This window comes from Nyctereutes procyonoides, unplaced genomic scaffold (genome assembly GCF_905146905.1).
Source record: "Nyctereutes procyonoides isolate TBG_1078 unplaced genomic scaffold, NYPRO_anot_genome, whole genome shotgun sequence".
Lineage (NCBI taxonomy): Eukaryota > Metazoa > Chordata > Mammalia > Carnivora > Canidae > Nyctereutes > Nyctereutes procyonoides.
In genome coordinates this window covers 60,880,752-60,902,735 of record NW_026575126.1, presented here as the reverse complement: position 1 = coordinate 60,902,735, position 21,984 = coordinate 60,880,752, and the positions used below count along the sequence as shown (strand labels likewise).

Sequence of the window (21,984 nt, the reverse complement as noted above, 5' to 3'; positions counted from 1 at the left end):
TCCCGCCGCCGCATCTCCTCCGTCTTTCTGCGAATCTCTCCCTCCTTCTCCGGCTCTGCCCTTTCCCACCCGCCTCTAGGCCTCTCCACCCCCTCCTCGGGGGCCCCCCCTCCCCCGGACTACAACCCCCAGGCGCCCCCAGCCCCGGGCGCTGCGCATGCCCCCTGCTCCCCGCCCCCTCCCGGTTCCCCCCTCCCTCCCTTCCTCCTTACCTCCCTCCGCCCCCCTCCCCCGCGCTTCGGCTCCCGCATCCCTCCATCCGAGCCTGTGCCGCAGCCGCATCGCCACCGCAGCCCCGGCAGAGCCGAGCCCGGCCCAGGCCCCTGCCCCTGCCCGGCCTTCGGCCCGCCGCCCCCGGCCCCGCCCCCGCCCGCGGGCCCCCCCAGCGGCTCCGGTGCCCCCCGGCGCCCCCAGACTCCGGCCTCCAGCACCGAGGCAGGAGGCAGGGAGCAGCAGCAGAGGCAGGAGGACGAGGAGGAGGAGGAGGAGCCGTCGCAGGATGAAGGATCGGACTCAGGAGCTGCGGAGTGTGAGCTTGGGGGTGGGGAAATGGGGGGGCGGGACCCCAATATTGGGGGAGCGCGTGGGGGTGGTGTGGGGGAGGCGCTGGGACATGGGGCCAAATGATGGGACTGGAGGTTGGTGGTAGGGGCACCCGGCTATCTGGAGGCACCTGATGTCTCCAGTGAACCTGCATTTTGGGGACAGTGGCTGGAAGAGGTTGGAGGCCATGAAGACTCAAGGGGGCAGGAGAGGTTTCAGGGGCTCTGGGTACCCACCTTCCCGGAGGGCCCTGGGGTCTAATCTGGGGAGGGGAGAGAGTGAATATCAACAGAGAATTGGAGGGTCCTGTCATCCCCTGGGCAGATGTGCAGAATTAGAAAGATGGGGGTGGTTACTGGGCCAGGCTGTCTAGCGGGACCAAGATTTGGGGGGTGCTCGGGGAAGGACACAGGTTGGGACAGAGATGCCAACACCTGGCAGTGAATGAAGTGTCTGTGTGTGTGTGTGCACGCGTGTGTTGCTCCCAGTGGGGAGGGGGCACTGCTCAGAGGTGAGGAGGGAAGGGGTGGCCTCAGGAGCCGGCCAGAGGGCCAGGGCCTGAGATGGGGTGACCCCAGATGTGGGAGATAGGATGCAGAGGAGGGGGGAGCAGGTTCCATGCACAGGGCCATGGAATTGGGTTGTGTGACATGGACTGTGTTCTGCTGGGGGGAATTGGGGCATCCTGAACAGTCAGGGGCAGGTTGCTGTGGCCTCCTGCTTGGCAGGCCTGAGGAGGCCCAGCTCCAGGAGGCTGGCCAAGGCAGTTTGTGTTTGGGTGACAGAGGGAGGAGGGCCGCATGGATGTCCGCAGTGAAAGCTGCTGTTTGGAGGGGCTGGGGAGTGGGGGCTTGATGAGGATGGTTTCTAGGGTAGGGAGAATGTTGGGGGATTTGTAGAAATGACCTGGGGGCCAGGGAGGTGCTGGGAGCTGACAGCCTGCTGTGTGCTCAGGGCCTTTGGTGGTCTGTTAATAAAGCACTAGCCTCAGCCAGGATGCATCCTGATGCGCTAGGTCTTTACCTGGAGGAGCCTGTTGGTTGCCTCCCCTCACCCAGGGTTATTTCCCCATTTGACAGATGAGGAAGCTGAGGTCTGGAGATAACAGGAGCTTGGCCAAGGTCACCAAGCCAGTGGGTGGGAGGATCCAACTGGAATCTGGGTTTCCAGTCTGGCAAATTGACATGTGTCTCTGCTTTTTTTGGTCTTTGAAAGAGAAGCCTCAACCCTACGGGTAGAAATCTCGTCTTTGGAGAGCCCCTGGGATATGGGTGTGGGAAACCAGGCGACAAAGCTGAGAGGAAGGGGCTCGAAGATAAAGTGACTGTTGTCTCCTGGGAAAGATGGGCTGACAAATGGGAAGGAAGGAGAAACTGGTGGTTGAAGGAGGGAATTTTAAAGGTTTCTGTATTCAACTTTCACTGAACATTGGGCCAAGCAACCGTGAAGTGACAATAATAAAAAGAATCAACCCTCTAGTGCCAGATACTGTCCTAAGCGTGTTATTCATATTTACTCATTTTGATCCTTGCCGCAACCCATTTTATAGGTAAGGAAATTGAGGCCCAGAGAGGAAGTAACTTGATCAGCGTCACATAGGCAATAAAAGGCTGGCAGGCTGGCTCCAGCATGGGTGCTCCAAACTCCCCTTCTTTCACCATGCAGTTTTTAAAGCAGGTTGCCACCCATAATCTCACTAGACCCTCACTGACCTCCTGGTAAAGTATGTAGACTGAGAGACCACTTCATCTTATAGCTGAGGAAACTGAGGCCCGGAGTGATTAAATAACTTGCCCAAGGTCACACAGCTCTCCAGTGAGGAATGCAAATTTGAACCCAGGTCCCCTGCTGCCAAGACTATTCCATGACTCCAAAACCCAGAGAAACGGAAAGCAGTTGAGGTGAGGTGGTGGCGAAATTGTGGTATAACTACAGTGAGGGAGGGAAATCTCTAAGATGTGGATGGAGGGGGAGGCACGGCCTGGAGTCCTCATCTGAGTGGGTCAAGGAGCCCCGGCCCAGAGGCAAGGAGTCTTGGCTGCTGGGGCTGCAGGGGGTGGGCAGTCAGTGGGGGAGGTGGGAGGTGGTGTGGAGAGGTAAAGGGAACTGGGTAAATGGCTCTGGTGTTAGTCAGGGCTCAGGGAGACGAGATTGGGGAGGGGGTGGGGAAGCTGCCAGATGCAAGGAGTGCAAGGGTCTCCCCACCAGAGTTGAAAGCGAGGAGACTAGGAGGCGGGAGAGTGGGCAGAGTGTGGGAGAGGCCTGGTAAAGAGGTCTCTGAGAGGCTGAGAGGGATGAGGGGGCAGTGGCAGGAGGGGATGTCAGCTCAGGGGACCTGATCATCTTTCCAGCAGTACCTCCGTGTTCCCAAGGGGTTCTCAGATCTGTTTATCACACAGCCGGTGAGGGCACAGATTTGGGAGCCAGACTGTCTGGGTTCAGATCCTAGTTTTGCAACTTCCTGTGTGACCTTGGGTACGTTTCTTAACCTCTCTGGTCCTCAGCCTCTTCACATGTGAATTGGGAGTAAGAATAGTACCTGTTCGCAGGGTTGTCCTAAGGACTGAAATTAGATAAGATGCAAAAAGTGCCTAGAAGAGACGTGGGCAGAGCAGTGCTCTGTGAGTGCTTGTTGTTCTACGTGGACTTGCTTATTTCCCTTCAACCTCACCTCAGCCCCCCAGGATGGGCAGGATGTAACTCCTAACTTATTCTGGAGTTGACTGAGGGCCAGAGAGGCAACCTGACCAAGGTCATACATCTGGTAATGGCAGAGCTGGTGTGGTACCAAGGTTTTCTGTTTTCTAGTTCACCCAGCACCTCTGGGCGCCAGCTCTGGAGTGGAGTTAATCAGCTAGACTGGGGTCCCACGGCCCAAGGGGTGGTGGGGCCAGGGATGGGGCTCACGAGGAGGAGAGAAGGGAGAGCAAGTGAGGCAGAGAGGAGGGCTGGTGAGAGAGCGAAGCATGTGGGGTCGCGTTGTAGACCGTGGAGTGGGAAGGCAGGAGGCCTGGGGGGTGGGGAACGTGAGGCCCGAATTTGAGTCCGGGTGGGCATGGGGGCTGGTAGGGGACAAGCCACGCACCCTGAAGGCAGAGACTGAGTCATCTGTGTAGCGCTTGGGCATGGGATAGGCACGGAAAGGGCTAGAGCTGGTACGGGTACGCCTGCATGACAGAAGGGAAGAGCGGCCCAGCGTGAGTGGGCAGGGCCCAGGAGGGCCCGGCGAAGGGCTGCTGTCACCCGCTGCACAGGGCTCATTCCTGTGGCGCAGACACACCAAGTTCACCCCTGCCTCAAGGCCTTTGCACTTGCTGTTCCCTCTGCCCTGTTTTGAGCGCTCTTCTCTCCACCTGGACCACTGTTCCCTCCGCCTTAAGTTCTGTGTCATTGAATGTTAAAACGTCACCCACCCCCTGGACAGGCCCTCCCTCATCATCCTGAGAGCCGTTTCTGTCTCTCACGTCGGGTTCATCTCCCTCCACTTGGAGGCAGGACCTTCTTCCTGTCTTGTCCACCACTGTGTTCTCAGCAGCAGCCAGAGAACTTGGCTCGGCTCAGACATATCCGCTAGGTGAATGAATGACTCAGTGGGGCGTGGGGCGGAGGGAGGACGAGGAAGGGAGTAGGGGGGTCAGGATGGAGGGCGGAGTGGTGGGGAGGGCAAGGCCGGGTGCCGGGAGGGCGGAAGGGCCCAGTCAGGAGACAGATGGACTGGAGCAGGGGTGCAGCGGAGAGAGGCTGCTGCCTCTAGATCAAATGATGCTTGCGCCGCTGAGGAGCATGCACGTGTATGCCGTGTGCATGGGTGCACATGTGTTTACACACACGCGTGCGCACTCTATGACTTTTCTGTCACCCAACACCAGGCTCTTTCTGCCTCTGTGTTAGTCACCTTCTCACCATCTGTCTCTGGTCCCTGACTTGCTGGCTCACTGTGTCCCTCTCCTTCCATCCACACATCTGTCTATGTTGTCTCCCCACACTGACACACACGGGGGCCCCTGGTATCTCTGATGGGAAGAGGCTGAAGCTGGATCTGAGGCCCCCAATGCCCAGGGCAGTTCCACAAGGTGCCTGGGCCCTCTGCACTCTCTCATGTAATCCTCTTCAGCGCCCGAGGAATTGGTAAGCAGGAAGAGCGGAGGGCCTGGGTTCAACCCAGGTGCCACCCTGCCGCCACCCCAGACAGCACCTGCTGTATCATCTTGAGCAAGTCGCTTAACCTCTCCATGCCTCAGTTTCCTCCTCTGTCAAATGGGTATAAGAATAGTATCTGCTTCGTGGAGTGCTTCTAAGGGTCAAACGAGACACACAAAGCACTGGTCACAGGGCCCAGCTCACTGTAATCAGTACACATGTGTTAGATTTCTTATGTTCTTCATTTTGCACATGAATAAACTGAGGCTTGAACTGTCCATAAAGTGGATCATGCACCTACGATCACCTTTTTCTGGGTGATCTCCTTTGCCCACAGCTTGCATTCTTTTAGGCTGGCCAACTTCTTCCAGAAATGGAGGCCACGCTCATTATTAAACATGCACCCCTCAGAGCCGGGGGCGGGGGCCCTGGTGCACCAGCCTGCCCTTTCTGCAGATGAACGGGGGCACCAAGAAGGGCTGCGATTTGCTTCGAATCACAGAGCAGGGTGAGAGGAGGTAGGACGCCTGGCTTCCTATCTGGGCACTTCCTGCAGCCCAGCCCATCTTCCTGGTTTTCTCTCCTGGCCACAGGAGTTCCACAGTGCTGGGGACAAGCAGAGTGGGACAGGGTGGGAGCCTGGGATGAAGCACTAGCAGGTCGCATCCCACCTCTGGCCTTCTTTGCTGTGAAGCCTTCGGCAGGTCAGGCAACCTCTCTGAGCCTGTTTCCTCAGCTGTAACATGGGAGGGGCAGGGGGTCCTAGCCAAGCCTCACCAAACACTGTGTCTTCTGGCAGCATTAGGCATTTTCCCCACCTCGTCTCATTGCCTCCACCTGCCCCGCATTTGGGGCAGATGTATTACCATCCAGCAGAGGCTGAAGCTCATGTGGCCTTGTAGTTGCTAACCTGGGCAAGTTCTCTACCCTCTCTGTGCCTCAGTCTCCCCATCTATAAAAGGGAGCTATAATAATACCTTCCTCAGGAGGCTTTTGTAAGAGTTAAGTAGACAAATATTCACAAAGGCATAGAACGGTGCCCAGCTCACTATAACATGCTGTGTAAATGGTTTGCCACAATTATAATTATGCTGGCCAATGGTCCTTATAGAGTTTAAATAAAGATTCAATGAGATAACAAGAATGTAAGACCCACGTAGAAGATGCTGGTTTTTTTTTTTTTTTTTTTTTTTTTTTTTTTTTTTAGAAGATGCTGTTAAAAGATATTTTCCTAGGATTTCAGGGCACAGAGCCCCACCAGATTGGGCCTTAGCAGGAGCTGAGCTGACAGGGAGAAGAGCTAGTGTCAGAGTTGCTGGAAGGAGGTGGCCTGGCCTCGAGCCCTAGAAGGGACTGTGGGGGAGGTGTATTTAGATGCTTATGATTTCCAGCCCATTCAGCCGAGGCGCCCTTGGACAGGTCACTTCCCTTCCACCCCCCACCCCCGACCTCCTGTTCCCTCATCTGTGAAATGGGGACAATGATATTTGCTCAGCCTTTCTTTCAGGGCCGTGTGGTGAGGATCAAAAGGGATTATAGATGTAAAAGTGTTTGTGAACTGTAGAGGATTATTAGCTCTCAGCTCCCTGTAATTATTATACCAAATAAGTCATACTTGGGTCTCTACCTTTCTTCCTTTCTCAAGGACAAGTAAACAGGCAGCTCGGGATGCCCCAGGGTAGACTCTAAGGGACCTGGCTCTGGGAACAAACAGGAGAGAGGGAAATTAGACTTCAGAAAGTGGGAAGTCAGCATGGGGAAGAGACAAAGACTGGGAAAGCTTCTGGGCACCTGGACCAGAGAGACACCTCAAGACCTGTGTACAGAGGGGCAGAGGCCAGAAGGTAGGGGAGGGGCAGGAGGAATGGCTTTGGCTCCAGGGGCAGGAGACCCTGTAGGGTGGCCAGCTTGAGGACAGGGCATCAGGGGAAGCTGGTGGCTCCTCAGAGAGGGGCTGAGCCTATTGGAGCCAGGGTCTGTCGGGTAGCCCTGGGTCCGCCCTGGGTCTGGCGGAGACTTGAGAAGCCAGAAGTGCTCTGAGAGTACCCAAGCCCCCCCTGGTGCCTATTCGCCTTCTGAGGGCAGTTGTGGGCAGAGACAGAGGAGCCTCCCTTCCCTAGCAGATGTTTGCGATTGTCTGGAAATTAAATGTAAATGCTAAATACATTTTCTGCCGTGGGGTGGGGCCCAGCATCTGTGGGGAGAATCCCTCAAGTTCCATGTGGGTAGGAAGCCGGCATGGCCTGAAGGGCGTGCAGCCGGGGGGTTCCTCCCGGAGCTATCGGGGCTCTGCTGATTGCAAGTTTACTTGGCTGCCTTGGTTGCATCCAGGTCCCATCTGGCCCTGTCTAGGTTCGATCCAAGCTGTCTGGGATCTGTCTGCCCTGAGTCTCGTTGGGTCTGAGCCTGTCTGGTTTCCATCAGGTCCTGTCTGCGATCGGCTTGGCCCCTGTCGAGGCTCCATGGGAGCCTTTCCCTTTGGGTTTCAACTGGCGGTGCTCCAGGTAGACACTTTGGGGTCCTGTCTGGAGATCATTTGGACTCTGGGAGTCTGAATCCGTCTTGTTTGGGCTAGGTTCTTTCTGGAAGTCAGGGGGAACTCTGTTCCAATTTCCACTGAGGCTGATTTAGGGCTGCGCCTGTAATTAAGCTTGATGGGCTCAGCTTTTATCCTCAGATTTCTGCCCCAAGCAGAGAAGTGTGTCCAGTTAGGAGCCTGCAGCACAGGGGAGCCCACTCTGTCCCATCTTCTTTTCCTGGCTCTGGATGAGTGTTCCGCCCTGAGGCTCGGGGAGGCTGGGAGAAGGAGCCCAGTGGGCCCTCCTGAACATCCCCAGGGGTGTGGGTGACTGTGTGGCCACGGGTGGCAGCAGCGGCTTCACTGTGGGGCCATGTGTGGGTGCGCATCAGCGTGGCAGCGTATCTCTGTGTGGGCGTCATTGGGCCTATTTCTGTGTGCCTTGTGTGTCAGCCCTTCTGTCTGTGTCACTGGTCTGTCTGGCGGTGGCGGTGGCGGTGGCGGTGTGGGTGGGTAAATCCCTTTGTGTCTCTGAGCCCTGGGGGTGGAGGGCTGAGCAGCTGCAGGTTGCAACTGGGAAATCCAAGCAAGTGAGAGTAGGTGGGTGTGAAGTTGGGAGAGGGTAGATGAAAGCAAGTGAATACACGAGAGGGGCAGAGCAGCGAGAGGGGCAGAGCAGCGGAGGGGGTAGAGGCGGGCACGGGGAGCCGGGTCTCAGGGTGCTGCCTGGGTCCCTCCTCCAGCCCTCCCAGGGCTTCACTGTGCTTGCTCAACTTGGCTCCCGCCCCCGGCCGTGAAGTGACCTTGCATAGGGGACGTGACCGATTGGGTGGAAGCTGGAGGGAAAGGGATGGGGGGTCAGAGTGAGGCCTGGACAGAAGGGGCTGGGGAGACAGTGGACAGGGTCAGCCTCCTGGGTGTCTAATCCCGACCCCTTCTGGGAGCCCAGAGCCAGTTCCTGCAAGGCTGACATTTAGCTGCTCGGGAGGATACCGGTTAATGGCAGCTGTCCTGGGTACCACCCACCTCCAAGGTGACTGCCTTCACAGGGCCACTTCCACCTTTGAAGGGGTGCCTTTTGCTAATTCCCTCCGAGGCGTCCTTTGGGCTCTCAGTTACCTGGCCTCTGAGACCCTGTTTTACAAGATATTGGGGGTTCATTCTGACTGCATGGTGCCCTTGCATTTGACCTGTGTGTGGCCTGCCCCCTGCATAGGACCCCTCCCAAGATTTCTGCTCTGAACCCAGAGCTGGGAGCATCCGATTCAGGGTAGGGACTGTTCATGGAATCTGCCTTTCTCTGCCTCCCAGGCGAAAGACAGTGATGATGAAGAGGAGGTGGTCCATGTGGATCGGGACCACTTCATGGATGAGTTCTTTGAACAGGTAACCGAGCTTCTGATGCTCCTGGACTCAGGAGCTAACCCCCAGCCAACAATTTCCTTTGCCCTGTTCCACCCCTGCTCTCCACTCCTGGAGCATCTTGACCTTCTACTGATCCCTTCCTTACCTCTGGCCCATTTACCTGAACCCTGACTAAGCCCCCAGGACCCCTTGCCTGGCTCAGAGACTTGGCTGGGTATAGCTGATTTGCTGGCCCAGGTGGAAGAGATCCGAGGCTGCATTGAGAAGCTGTCAGAGGATGTGGAGCAAGTGAAAAAACAGCATAGTGCCATCCTGGCCGCCCCCAACCCAGATGAGAGTGAGTACTGCTGCTGGGTGGCTAGAAGGGGGGGGTGGGGCTGGGCCGTATGGGGGGGTGGGGGTGAGGGATGGGGTCTGGGCTCCCATCCAGACATCTCATCCACTTTGGCTGTCCCCTCAGAGACCAAACAGGAGCTGGAGGACCTCACTGCAGACATCAAGAAGACGGCCAACAAGGTTCGGTCCAAGTTGAAAGGTGAGGAATGCAATCCCCAGACTAAGGAGACAAACAACCCTGCCCTCATTGGACCAAACATGCCTTTCTATAAGGAATGTCTACACGTTTCCAGGACCCAGATTCCTAAACAGTGAGAAAGCACAAAACCCCAGATTTCCCCCCTTGTTCCAGATTCTTTGGAGAAACAGACATGACAAAGAAATGAGGGAGAGGAAACTTTCTGTCCGAGTTGCATCTGAGCTTTGCTGGATCCACCAGCATGAAGGTCCACCAGAAAATATAGTCTTCCGAGTGGCTTCAGTTTCATTAAATCCTTATTTCTCCAGAACAGGTGCCGGGCATAGCGCTAAGCACCCAGTAGGTGGGCTCAGCAAATGCTTCTGAACTGGTATCCTCGGCTCAGGACAGATTGGACTTGTGTGGCTGACATCAGGAGCTGGCAAGCTTTCAGGAGGGACCTGCCAAATGCTTATGTATTCACTCTAATTTAAGGACTTGGGTGCTGGTAATAACTACCTTCCCCCAAAGCATTGTGGGTTGGGAACCTCCTTGTCTGCTGGTGCCAGGGGAATAGCAGTGTTACCGTGATGTGGTAATTCAGTAGCAGAAAACATTTGCCAAGCACCTACTTTGTCTGAGGCACATTGCAGGGATGGGGGGACAGGTGCCATGTCAGATGCCTGGCCTTGAACAGACTAACCTTGGTCCAGAGAGACAAGAATAGCGACTCCATGCCTTCCTGGACTCAGTGGGAGGTCATGTGTGAGCCTCCAATGCTGATCTGTAAAAATAAGCCCTTTACACTTGTGTCTTGGAAAGGAAAATGACTTAAGCTGTGAGTACATTAAATCCAAATCCAGGCAGAGGGAGTTCAACTTCCATCATCAGCTCTATTCTGGACAACTTCCATCAGCAACTCATTCCTACCCTCGGCTTCCTCACTGGTACAGTAAGAAAAACAGAAGCAATTTCAAAGCCGACTTTTTTTCGAGGGAGGAATAGTAAATATGTTTTTTTCCTTAAATGGCATCTTACAAAGAACTCCAATATATACAACACGTAAAAGACAAGCTGTTCTGGCTGACCTGGGGTTCGGTGGCCCAGGGCCCTACCCACCTGGTCTCCCCTTTACTCCCAGCAATAGCCCCTGAGGTTCTTTCTCAGAAGCAGGGTTCCATGGAACATCGTTAAAAAAATCCCTGGGCTTAAAGACTTCTTTGGGCCCACTGAACTCTGACCTCAACACTCTCTGTAAGACCATAGAGGTGGGCTCCATGGATTATGAGTCCAGGAATAGAGCAAGAAAGAAGCTAGGAAAAGTAGCAGGATGTAGAGAAGCTGACCTTCCAGACCTCCAGAAAAAGGGAAGATTTTTTTCTCCTCCATTTCTCTCCAGCTATTTGGTGGCATGAACTTGGAGTTTTGTGTGTGACCTTAAGTGTGTTGTATTACCCAGTCGAAACTCAGTTTCTGATGTGATCCATGGGCTGGTATCATTGAACTCTCAGGATTGTTACAAGAAGTCAATGAGACCCTGTAAAAGACCTTTCACTACAGGGTTCGGCTGCACCCCTAAGTTTGACGATAGGGTCTCCGTATGGGCCAGAGGTTCCGACATCCCTGGGTGTGCTGTGTGTTCCTGTGCTTTTCCGGTGGGCCACAGGTGTCACTGTCACTGTGCCCACCATTGCTGGCAGGGGAGCGCTGGGGTATGCTGTTCAGTCCCAGACCTCCCTGCTACCAGCAGAACAGAGAACTGATGTTCTCAGGAATGGTCTGGAGGCCCTTCCAGGTCTGGAGGGCCTGGTGATTCATCCCTGCGCATTTTCAGAGCGCTGTAGATCTTATCGCTGGCAAGCTCTTTTTTAGAAAATCTGAATGATAGATGTCAGGAATGCATGATCCAGAAGCAGGAATCCCAGTTAATCTGTGAGCTTTTCCAGAACAACCTTTAGAAGTGGGAATTCCCGAAACAGAGATCACCTTGCAGGGCTGGGGGAGAGCTATTTTCTGTTGGAACATACCCCCTTACCCTAGAATTTTCTGAGAAAAGGGCGGCCACTAGAACCTGACCCATCTGGAAGTGCTTGCCTCCCGCCAGAAAAACCACAGGATGGGTTCCTGCCCTCTTTCCAGAGGCTGTGGGAAGTGGCGAGGTCCCCACATAACGGGGACCCTCCGGGGACCAACCAGGGGTTACCACGGTGGGACTTGCCAAGACCCAATCCTTCCACCAGAACAAGTAGCCCCTTTCTGCCTGGTGACCCACCAACCCTCAACCTCCCCTCCTACTTGCCTTCCGGACCCCTTGAAACGTCTGTCCCTCTCTTCACCCGCCTCCTGCCCCCTCACCCTGGACGCTTTACCGTCTGCCCTCGCCATGGGTGTGACATCTCTTCACAGGCCCCAGGCCTGCCTCGGGGTGTCGACCCCTCCTATGTCCCGGACCCCCGCCCCACATGCCCCGGGTCTCCCGCCGGTCACTGCACCCTCTCTCCCGCAGCAATCGAGCAAAGCATTGAACAAGAGGAGGGGCTGAACCGTTCCTCCGCGGACCTGCGCATCCGCAAGACCCAGGTAGGAAGGAGTTGCCTGGCGGGGCGGGAACCGGACCGAAACGGACCGGGAGAGGAGCCCCGGGGAGGCGGGAGCCGCGAAATGAGAGCGGGCGGGCCGGCGCGGGGCGTGGCCAAGGCGGAGTCTGGGCGGGGTCCTAGCGGGGGCGGAGCAGGGCCCTCGGCGCCCGTGGGGCTGCGGCCGGCTGGGGGGTTCCGTGGGGGGCTGGGGGCATGGGGGGCCTGGGGGGCGGGCGGCCAGGGACCCAGCACCTGTTTGAGCTTGGGCGCGTAGGCCAACTCCGCCCCCTCTCCCAGCCCCATCCCTCCGCTGGGCTCCTCGCCTCCTCGCCACCTCGCCACCTCGCCACCTCGTCCGGCCTCCTAATTGCCTGTCCCCCCACCCTAGCACTCCACACTCTCCCGGAAGTTCGTGGAAGTAATGACCGAATATAACGCGACCCAGTCCAAGTACCGGGACCGCTGCAAGGACCGGATCCAGCGGCAGCTGGAGATCAGTGCGTGTGCCCCGCTGCAGAGCGCCCAGCCTTGCCCCAGCCCTCTCCGTGGGGGAGGGTGGGCTCCTGGGTCTCTGCCCTGTCCCACCACCTCAGGTCCCCAGACTGGCCCAGTCCCTGAGCCGGGAGGCCTTTCTCCCCACAGCTGGCAGGACCACGACGAACGAAGAACTGGAAGACATGCTGGAGAGCGGGAAGTTGGCCATCTTCACCGATGATGTGAGCCCCTGGTGGGGGTGGATCTAGCTTTGGAAAACATTTACTTCTCCTCCCTCCCCAAGCTGAGGTTAAACTAAAGTCCTAAGTCCACCTTGGAATCAAAAACAGTGGGACGCCAGGACCTGGAACTGGGGATTTCCGTGGGAACAAGAGCAGGAAGGCGCTCCCATAAAAATGGCCAGCCTTTTTTAAAAACCAGCCAGACACTAAGCACTTTACATATTTACATTTACCAAATGCTACTTCATTTAGTCCTCATCACCACCCTCACCCTCTGAGGGAGCCGGATTTCATCAATGAGGAAATCTGATTGAGAGGTTAAATACCTCCGCAGAGGTTAAATACCTAGCCCAAGGCCTCAGAGACAGGATTCAGATCCATGGTCTCCTGTCAGGGCTCTAAAGCACTAAGACACACTACTCCCTACTGAAGCAGGTCATTTCACCAGATGACTAATTTGCCTATGTAATGAAATTAAAACAAAATACCAGTTTTAGTTTTGCTAAAGTTTTATGCCCTGTCCTAGTCATCTTAGATGTGAGTGGATGGGCTTCCCCTACTATAGTTCTTCTTTCTCTTTGTAGATTTTGCCTTAGCCTGCCCAGTTCTGTCTCGGCTTCTGATGGCAGAGTGGCTCTGGTTAGGATTTCTAGACCAGAATTCAAGTATGTTCAGTGACTGTCTAGCAGTTTTCAGCATATTGTTATTTCGAGAACTGATCTTTGTTAAATTAGCTTTGAGCAAATCTATTAGGACCAGTTAGCCTGGAGCCCTCCCAAACAGCTCTGCCCAGGCTGGCTATCTGAGAATAGAGGGGAGCCTGGTGGGTTCTAAGAGGATAGAACTGATCCCTGCCAATGAACCCACCATCATTGCAATGGAAACCCATCATTACAATGCAGGCGGTTGGGGTCTTGCCTGAGGGATGTGCACCCTGCCGACAGGCCCTAAGGTAGTGGTTAACTACTGCCATCAGGGAATGCTTCCTGGGAGAAGTGCTATTGAGCTCTGCTTTAAGAAACAAGGAACATGGGATCCCTGGGTGGTGCAGCGGTTTGGCGCCTGCCTTTGGCCCAGGGCGCGATCCTGGAGACCCGGGATCGAATCCCACGTCAGGCTCCCAGTGCATGGAGCCTGCTTCTCCCTCTGCCTGTGTCTCTGCCTCTCTCTCTCTCTCTGTATGACTATCGTAAATTAAAAAAAAAAAAAAAAAAAAAGGAACATTTGGACATAATGAGTTGGGCAAAGGGCCCACTAGACAAAGGGAGAGTGGACCACTTGCCAATGCCAAACAGTCAATACTAGTGATGACTCTGCACCTTTTTCGCTCTTCCCTGGTGTGTGTGCGTGTGTGTGTGTGTGTGCACGTGTGTGAGAGAAGAAGCCCTGGGTGGTGGGCTCAGAACAATTGTATTTCTTGTAACTTAAACATCTTTTCACATTAACTCAGTTCACAACAACCTTGGGAAGTGGGTACTGCTATCATCCCCCTTTCCTAGGTGTGGAAACTGAGGCCCAGAAACATTGCACAATTTGCCCACAGTTAGAGCTAGTAAATGACAGATTTGAACCCAGCCACTCTGGCTGTAGAATCCAAACTTTTATGGGAGTGAGAGGGGAATTTGCAGCTCCTCCCCCTGTCCCCCACCCCCATTGCCCTAGATCAAAATGGACTCCCAGATGACGAAGCAGGCACTGAATGAGATCGAGACAAGGCACAACGAGATCATCAAACTGGAAACCAGCATCCGAGAACTGCATGACATGTTTGTGGACATGGCCATGCTCGTGGAAAGCCAGGTACTGCCCCTCCCGCACATTCTAGGAGCCTTCTGTAGGTCCCTGGGGTTCCCCCTTTTCCAGCCCAGCCCCCACTTCATCCTCTGCATGTCTCCTCTGCAGGGTGAGATGATCGACCGCATTGAGTACAACGTGGAACATTCTGTGGACTATGTGGAGCGAGCTGTGTCCGACACCAAGAAAGCTGTGAAATATCAGAGCAAGGCCCGGAGGGTGAGCCAGGGGGCTGGATGGGCCTCTGGGACAGGCTGGTGTTGGGGGTGGTTAGGGGGAGTAGGAGGTGGGGAGGTGGGGAGCAGGCTGGTGGGGGGCAGGAGAGCCTGCGGGGCAGGTGGGCTGGAGTGAGCTCTTGGGGTTGGGCTCAGGCCAGGGCTGAGGTGAGTGATGAAATCCAGAGGGAGGCCTTATCTCTGGCTCTGACCTCTTCCTTTTTCTGTTTTCTCTCCCCTCCTTTTTCCTCACACCTCCTCCCCCATCGTTCCCCCCCCCATCTATCTCTATCTCTCTGACTCTCTTGTCCTTCTTCCCTGTCACCCTTTCTGCCTGCAGAAGAAAATCATGATCATCATTTGCTGTGTGGTGCTGGGGGTGGTCTTGGCGTCATCCATTGGGGGGACGCTGGGCTTGTAGGCTCCTCACCCCTCTCTCTCCCAGACCCTTCCCCCACCACATTGGGAGCAATACCCCCACCACCCCTTTCACTCTCCCCTGCTCCAGGCTCACCCTCAAGACAGACCCAGGCAGCCCCCCCTTCCCCCCTTCCTGTCAGACCCTGGAGTCCCTGGACCTCGCCCCACCATGGACCACCCCTGCCCCCGCACGTAGATAGCAGCAGGCGTGATTACACATGCACACCAACATGCATGCCGCCGCCGGCACATGCTCAAGACGTGTGGACACCCCAGCGTGTGTGTGTATGTGTGTAGATGTGTGTAGAAGCACCAAATCACCCTCTGGTCCCCACCTCAAGTCTGTGTCATCTGAGTTTCCCCCTTCACTGGGGTTGTTGTGTATAGATTGTGGCCAGGTGTAACACAGCAGCCCACTGAGCCCTCCTCTGTCTTCTGTGAATAGATGTGTGTATGTGTGTGTGCGCACGCATGCGCATGTGTGGGTGGCCACGGATCCACAGACACAATTTGTGTGCGTGGAATTTTGTGTTTGAGTATTTGAATCCGATACAACAGCACTTCCTCCGCTGATCCCCGCCGTCCCCACGTCTGCTATAGATAAGGCGGGTTGGGAGTGTGCAGATGCTTACACTCATGTTTTCAGAGGATCCAGGTAGGCCCAGATACACATAGGCCACGGCAGACACCTGTGTGATGTTGAGCAAAGCTTTCTGGCTTAGCCACCCCAGGGAGTGTGTGTGTGTGTGTGTGCATGTTGTGCATTGTGAGCCTGTGGAGTCTAACCAAGGTGAGCGGAAGCAGGTAAGTGGAAGCACACACGTATAAAGAGCCTAGCTCAGCCTGTATATACATGTGCATTTCTCCCAGCAGGTAATGTGAGGAATGTGTGTGTGTGTGTGTGTGTGTGTGTGTGTCAAAGATGTGCTTGAAATGTTGATAGGTTTCCTCAGAACCTTCCATGTTGTGCACTGGACAAAAATTTATATTTCTGTGCTATGTAGATATGTCTGTGTGAGAGTGTGTGTATGTATAGAAGCTTTCTACGCTGTGTATTTTTGCCCGCCTGTGTATTATATGCACACACGTGTTCTTTAAAGACACGTGCGCCATCCAGGTTTGTTTATCCAGACGTATTTGCCCTCTCCCTCTCTCCCTACAGCTGCCGACCAACATCTGGTGTGGCTACACACCGTTTCACCAACATTGTGCAACTGGAGTTTCCTGCCCTGCCAGGTCTCAGAGCCCCTGTGCACACAGGCCCACATGCCAGTCTTTCTCTGTGTCTCTGCAGAGGGTAGACCTTCATCTGTGAAAGCTGGTATACCTCAGTGTGCTCACACAGGCCCAGGCTGAGGAGGCCTCATGCAGGAGGCCCACCCAGGCACATGTGTGTCCGCTGGAGCACAGGTGCATGCTGACACGGGCGTGGTGCCCACAGAGGCTGCACTCGTTTGCACGTAGATGCCCCCGGAAGGTCAATTTGTGGGAAATGTTATTGATGAAGAGAATGTCGAGGGCTGCCCCAGACAGATTGAGAATTAGGGCATTCTTGCCTTCCACACATTTACCTCAGAGCTGGGAGAGGCTAGCGTTTGTCTTCACCACCCCCATTTGATGCTCTGGGCTCGGCCTCAGGGACTGGAATGGTAATTTCAGGCATCCTGAAATGGCCAATGTGGCGGGGCTGGGGAGCTGAGTCCTGTGCCCTCTCCCCGGGGCACATCGCCTGCTAGATGTTGGGATAGGTGTCCCCACCTCTGCCCAACCCCGAGGGTTGAGACTGAGGCAAGGAAAAGGCCAGCGCCTCGCTCACCATGTAGACAACATTCGCACAATGCACAGGTGGGTTTGCGAGGTTGGTGGCAGGCAGGAGTCCCTGAGCAAAGGACCTATGTGTACAGGACTGAACACCCAGGGTGGGGCATACGTGTGTGCAAAGTGAAGGACTTGGGTATGTGTGTGCAGGAGGTTTTCCAGGGTTTTCCAGGGTCCCACCTCATGTGAAGTAAGTGCATGAGTGCGTGTGTGCATGTGTGTGTGAGAGAGAGAGAGAAAGAGAGACACGGAGACAGGGAGACAGTGCAGATGTGGCCTTCCAGAACACAGTACCCCTCCCTCTCCCATCCAGCTCATGTAGCTGACTTCTTCCCTACTTGAGCTGTTGGAGTCCTGTGTGAGGCCTGTGTATGGAACGACCCCCCAGGTGGGCTTTCTTGCAGAGAGGAACCTCCCTGTCCCTTTCAGGAATGTCCTGCAGAACAGGAAGTTGCCCCTGGTCTGTGATCACAACCCTCCTGCTGCCCTCTCAGGCTTCTTTGGGGACATCAGAACAGGCCCCAGCACCCCCACCCCTTTTCCTTCCTGCTGCCGAGCCAGGACACCCTCGCAGCCCAGGTGTTTCCGGAATTCCCACAGCCCTGAGGCCACAAAGGCCGAGGCTAGAGCCATGGCCGAGTGATGCCGTTGCCTCCTCTGGTGGCCTTAGACCCATAGCTGCCCCTCTCCGGGTCTCAGCTGCACCAGATCCCTGAGGGTCCGCTGTACCCCAGCTCTTTTGAGTCCCACGTGTCCCGTGATGTATTTGCTCATGGGCCGCTGTGTCCACCCATGTCCTGGAACGTTGTCTGGGGGCCGGTGTCTTTTGCATGTTCTTGGACGAGTGTGTGCTGCTCCCCCTCCACACACCTACCACCACTAAGCCCACTAAGCCCGAGTGTGCCCTGTGGGTGGTCCTGGGCCTGGCCAGGGCTCGCTGCTCCCCCTCCCCGCCTTCCCCAGCCCTGCCTCTCACGAAGCACACTGAGTGTCCATCCCATGTGCCTGTGGGTCGATGCACGCTCTTGCCACGCCTTGAGCGTGTGTACATGTGTTCTATGCATTCACCCTGTCCCCCCAGCCCGCCCCGCAGAGGACAAGATGGGTGGCCCCCGGCTCCCTTCTCCCCCTGCCCCTGCCCGCTGTGCAGCCGTGTGCGTTGGCGTGTGTTTCCGTGTCGCTGGCGTGTCACGTGATGTAGCCGTGTTTGCTGACATGAGCCCTTGCCCCTTCTGTTTCTCCATTGGTTTCTAGAGCTCCTTCCTTTTCCTCCCAGAGGGGACAGGACTCCTGGGGCCTGGCTGGGGGCCCAGAGCCAGGCCTCCCTCTCCTGTTAGCCCTCAGAGTCCCATTTCTCTCTATTGGTGACCAAGTTGCAAATGGATAAAACACAGGAAAATTCTGCCCCCCCCCACCCCGCCCTGCATGTCCTGTCCCCAGAGCCCCCCACCCCCACCCCGGGCCGGGTCGGGCCCCGTGGGACGGGAGAAATAGCAACCAATCCAACAGCGGGCGTGCTGTGTGGTCACTTCCTTCTGTCCCACGTGGGACAGGCGCCGTGGGGAGGGGGAGACGTGGTGGGAGACAGAGCCGGACAGGTGGATAGACCCAGGCTGGGTAAGGAGCTTTAATCCAGGGCTCGGCCAGGTATAGCATTCCTGGGGCAGATCCCTCAGGCAGAGCTCTGACAATATTATAGGAACAAATTTGGGTGGACGGGTGGGAAGAAGGGAAAGTACACGGATTTGCTTAGGCTTCACAGAAAAGAGAGCTGTCCGAAGGTGATAAAAATCTTAAAATAATGGGATGCTGACCGCCAAGGAGGGCCAAAGGTGGTGGGAGGAGCCACAAAGCAACTTCAGTCCAAATGCAGGCCCAAGGGTCCTGCCTGGACGTCAGAAGGCCAGCATGAAGCCCGTGGAACTCTTCACTTCCTGCTTGAAAAGCCAGAAATGGGACAGGGCAGGTGGGAACATTAGGGGAATCAGACATTTGCCAAACCCTGCCCTAGAACTCAGAGGCACCGGGCTGGATTAAAGATGTGGAGGGCTGTGGGTGCGTCAGTGCGGTGCCAGACGCCCCTCCAGCGCTAGGAGGCAGGCCTCCCTCCTTGCCCAGGGTTTGAGGGCTCGGGGGGGGGGGGGGGGGGGGGGGCTTCCTCTCCCTGCTCCACCGTCACCGGGCCGAGCCCTCCATGGCCTGCACCCAGCGGATGGTGCGGGTCCGGCTGTCCTCCCACGAGAACAGGGGCTCGTAGCCGAAGTGGCGCTGAGCCTTGTCGGTGTTCACAGTGAAGGCGGTGTTGGCCACGGCCAGCGTGTAGGGGTTGAGCAGGGGCGCGTAGAGAAGCAGCGGCCGCAGCAGCCACTGCAGCAGGGCGTTGAGAGCAGCCAGAAGCATCAACAGCCAGTAGGGCACCAGCGGGCGGGTCTCCACCAGCCGCAGTCCGCAGGGGCCCAGGAACTCCATGTTGAAGTCCTCGTAGCTCTTATAGGGCGACTGGTCATAGCAGAAGTACACCTGGCCGCCCATCAGGGCAGCTCGCTGCTGCAGCTCTCGAGCCACCAACACGTGCATCCAGGCCACATTGCCTGCCAGCAGGGGAAGGGGGGGCAGATGTGGCCCTGAGTCCCTGGAGGTTGTGGAGACCCTGTGCTCTCCTGAGCCAGCCAGTGTCCAAGCTGCCCCTTCTTGGGGCTCACGTAGGTGTGGCTGCTTCCTCCCCAGGCCCTGTGGCCACTTGCTCTCCTGGGCCAGCCTGTGTGGATGCTGCTACTTCTGTTGGTCCTGTGTAGACGCTGCCCCTCACCTCTCCTGGAGAGATGCTGTTCCCATAACCAGTTCTGTCCTTGGCCTGTGATGTGTTTTTTATTTTATGTTAGCCTTCCCAACTCACACAGCTGCTGTGTCCTCCGTGGCCATGCAGATAATGCCCGAGTATCCGGCTACTCTGGCCCATGTGTGGCTCTCCCTTTGCTAGCCGGGGCGCACACTGCCTACCCAGGACCACGTGGGTCCTGCCCCGTTCTCAGCCTTAACCCCCCCGCCCCCAGTGTAGCCTGGGCCTTACCCACATAGACCCGGCCATGCTCCACAGAGGCGGGGATGGTCCGGAAGAGTCGACCCCCCAGACGAAGGCCCTGGTGGTAGAAGTCCCTCATGATCTGGTGGCCTTCACCATAGATGCCAGTGGGACGCAGGGCACATGTCACCAGGGGCAGCCCCCCATGGACCTGGGGGCAAGAGGTAGGCATAGCTAAGACCTAGGACCCAGCAGCCTGCCCTCTGCCCTGGCCTCCCGAAATCGATGATTGGGGCAGGATGTAAAGTAGTCCCTCTGGCCTTGGCTCTGCCTCTGACTGGCAGCCCTGCCCACCACGTCTTTGTCTCTTCGCCTCCTATCTCACCTTCCTTCCATTGGCTTCCAGGACCAGCCGCTCAGCTTGGGCCTTGCTGCAAGGATAGGGGTGCCTGTGTACTGCTTCATATGGGGTGTCCTCATTGCCCCTAGTTGAGGAAGAGGAAAATTCTTTTTTTTTTAAGATTTTATTTATTAATTCATGAGAAACAGAGAGAGAGAGAGACAGAGGCAGAGACACAGGCAGAGGGATAAGCAGGCACCATGCAGGGAGCCCGACGTGGGACTCCATCCCAGGGCTCCAGGATCACGCCCCGGGCTAAAGGCAGCACTAAACCGCTGAGCCACCAGGCTGCCCAAGAAGGAAAATTCTTAATGCGGAGGGGAGATGGGGCTCTCAAGTACTGGGGGGAAACTCAGCTTACCTGTAGAAGTGGTGGCCTTTAATGTTGGGCCCCACAACTTCCATGCTGCTCGTGTAGACCAAGAACCGTGTTCCAGTCTGCACACAAGCCTCAATCACGTTCTTTGTGCCTGGGAGAGGTGGCAGGGAGGGGAAGAGTGTACTGAAGCTAAAACTTCCTCCCTCGCAGCATCTTTCCCACCCCCCATCTTTCCCATCATTCTGGATGAGGGCCCGTGGCTTCCTTCCCCAGGTCCAAGGAAAACTACAGCAGGTCAGTGAGGGTAGCCAAATTGCCATTACAGGGGCAGGAGTGTCCAGAGGACAGGTTTTCACAAGAGAATCCCACAAGTCAAGGTCAAAGAGGGGGTAGGGAACAAATAGCCACCTCACCCTGCACGTTGACCTCATAGATGGTCTCAGGGCTGGCCCTCCCAAACACATCCACCAGCCCGGCTGTGTGGATGACCACGTGGGCTCCAGCCACAGCCGCTGCCACCTCGTGGGCTTGGGTCACATCCCCCTGGATGGCAGTCACCTGCACAGGCCCTGGGAAGGATAGGAGAGGCAGCCAGAAGCAATGTCTTGAGCTGGGGCCTCTGGCCAGCTGCTGGGTTCAGCCTACACCCTTAGGAGCCACATATTCCCAAAGTGACTCATTCATCCCATCCATGGGCGCTGGAAGTTATAAACAGGCATCATCTTTTCCACCACGGCAAAGGGAGTCCGCCCACCCCACTCCTTCCCTCCCCACTGTGATTCACCTGTCTTCAGCTCCTCCAGCCAGGCACCCAGGTGCAGGTCAAAGACCCGCAGCTCTAAGAGCCGGGGTTCCCGCTGCAGAAGCATCCGCACCACATGCTCCCCCAGGAAGCCGCAGCCACCTGTGACTAGGTACACCAGCTCCCGGACCTCTGTGGAGTCTGCCATGCCTGGCTCGGGAAGAGAACCTGAGTTGCCTGCCACCACCCATCCAGCGACAGCAGCACACCTGCGACCCCGAGATGGGGCCTCTGGCATAGGGGACGGGAGCCGAGACACGGGCCACAGTGGCTCCCAAAAGCTGGGGCTGTGGGCACAGCAGCCAGGCTACCCCACCTGTCTTCTTCTTCTGACCCTGCCAGCTGCGGCTACTGCGACCGGAAGGGTGAGGGATTGGCGTTTTAGGAAGGGCTCAGGGGTTGAGCTGGAGGGGAAGGTTCCAAGACAAAAATGGAGGGTAGGAGGTGAAGGGTTGAAGAGGAAGGGAGAGGGAGATGGGAAGGGCTGTGACTAGGGAAGGGGACCTGGGAGCCCTGGCATCACCTCTGCCTACCTGCAGCCACGGTCCGGAGATACTCAAACTGGCCCCCGGAGGGGCCGTCTTCTTTCGGAGCCCCAGCCGGTCGGCCAACACACCGTCCCCTTCCGCTTGCTCCTCCTCCCTCCTGGCCCATTCCAGGAACAGACACCAGCCCAGCCTCCACCCCTCCGTCCCCTGAGCTCTTGCCATAGGGCGCCCCCTGGCGGCCACTCTGCGCTCCGCGGGCGTCTGCTTCCGGCAAAGAACTTGGGGAATTCGGCCGGCCCGGGGAAGCCAGAACCCGCTGGGTGGGCACAGA

The 21,984-nt window shown here is 56.5% G+C and overlaps 2 protein-coding genes across 7 annotated transcripts; one reads left to right on the top strand and one right to left on the bottom strand.

Moving 5' to 3' along the window:
• Positions 1–293: 293 nt before the first annotated feature.
• On the top strand, positions 294–18,129 carry STX1B (syntaxin 1B). 4 transcript variants are annotated; one of them, XM_055339201.1, is made up of 10 exons: positions 294–529; positions 8,513–8,587; positions 8,804–8,903; positions 9,027–9,101; positions 11,587–11,660; positions 12,048–12,156; positions 12,302–12,375; positions 14,038–14,175; positions 14,278–14,388; positions 14,725–16,109. In XM_055339201.1, the coding sequence occupies exons 1-10, from the start codon at positions 500–502 to the stop codon at positions 14,803–14,805; spliced, it is 867 nt and encodes a 288-aa protein (XP_055195176.1). In that variant the 5' UTR covers positions 294–499; the 3' UTR covers positions 14,806–16,109. The 4 variants fall into 4 exon arrangements, with proteins under 4 accessions (XP_055195176.1, XP_055195175.1, XP_055195178.1 ...); XM_055339200.1 differs by having other exon boundaries at positions 295–529; positions 15,967–18,129; XM_055339203.1 differs by lacking the exon at positions 294–529 and adding an exon at positions 6,447–6,527 and having other exon boundaries at positions 15,967–18,129.
• Positions 18,130–18,225: 96 nt separating this feature from the next.
• Positions 18,226–21,834, bottom strand: HSD3B7 (hydroxy-delta-5-steroid dehydrogenase, 3 beta- and steroid delta-isomerase 7). Of its 3 annotated transcripts, none has more exons than XM_055339267.1 (7): positions 21,699–21,830; positions 21,148–21,315; positions 20,777–20,932; positions 20,406–20,514; positions 20,030–20,129; positions 19,693–19,855; positions 18,226–19,213 (listed from the first exon to the last, which is right to left on the bottom strand). In XM_055339267.1, the coding sequence occupies exons 1-7, from the start codon at positions 21,817–21,819 to the stop codon at positions 18,798–18,800; spliced, it is 1,233 nt and encodes a 410-aa protein (XP_055195242.1). In that variant the 5' UTR covers positions 21,820–21,830; the 3' UTR covers positions 18,226–18,797. The 3 variants fall into 3 exon arrangements, with proteins under 3 accessions (XP_055195242.1, XP_055195243.1, XP_055195244.1); XM_055339268.1 differs by having other exon boundaries at positions 19,693–19,762; XM_055339269.1 differs by lacking the exon at positions 21,148–21,315 and having other exon boundaries at positions 21,699–21,834.
• Between the last annotated feature and the right edge of the window lie 150 nt (positions 21,835–21,984).

Excerpts from the sequence above, each read along its gene's own strand:
- HSD3B7 (XM_055339267.1), bottom strand. The coding sequence starts at position 21,819 with ATGGGCCAGGAGGGAGGAGGAGCAAGCGGAAGGGGACGGTGTGTTGGC. Across the intron at positions 20,515-20,776 it reads CTATGAGGTCAACGTGCAGG|GCACAAAGAACGTGATTGAG; the intron begins GTGAGGTGGCTA and ends CACCTCTCCCAG. Across the intron at positions 19,856-20,029 it reads TGGAAGCCAATGGAAGGAAG|GTCCATGGGGGGCTGCCCCT; the intron begins GTGAGATAGGAG and ends TCTTGCCCCCAG.
- STX1B (XM_055339200.1), top strand. The coding sequence starts at position 500 with ATGAAGGATCGGACTCAGGAGCTGCGGAGT. Across the intron at positions 9,102-11,586 it reads GGTTCGGTCCAAGTTGAAAG|CAATCGAGCAAAGCATTGAA; the intron begins GTGAGGAATGCA and ends TCTCTCCCGCAG. Across the intron at positions 12,376-14,037 it reads TGGCCATCTTCACCGATGAT|ATCAAAATGGACTCCCAGAT; the intron begins GTGAGCCCCTGG and ends CCATTGCCCTAG.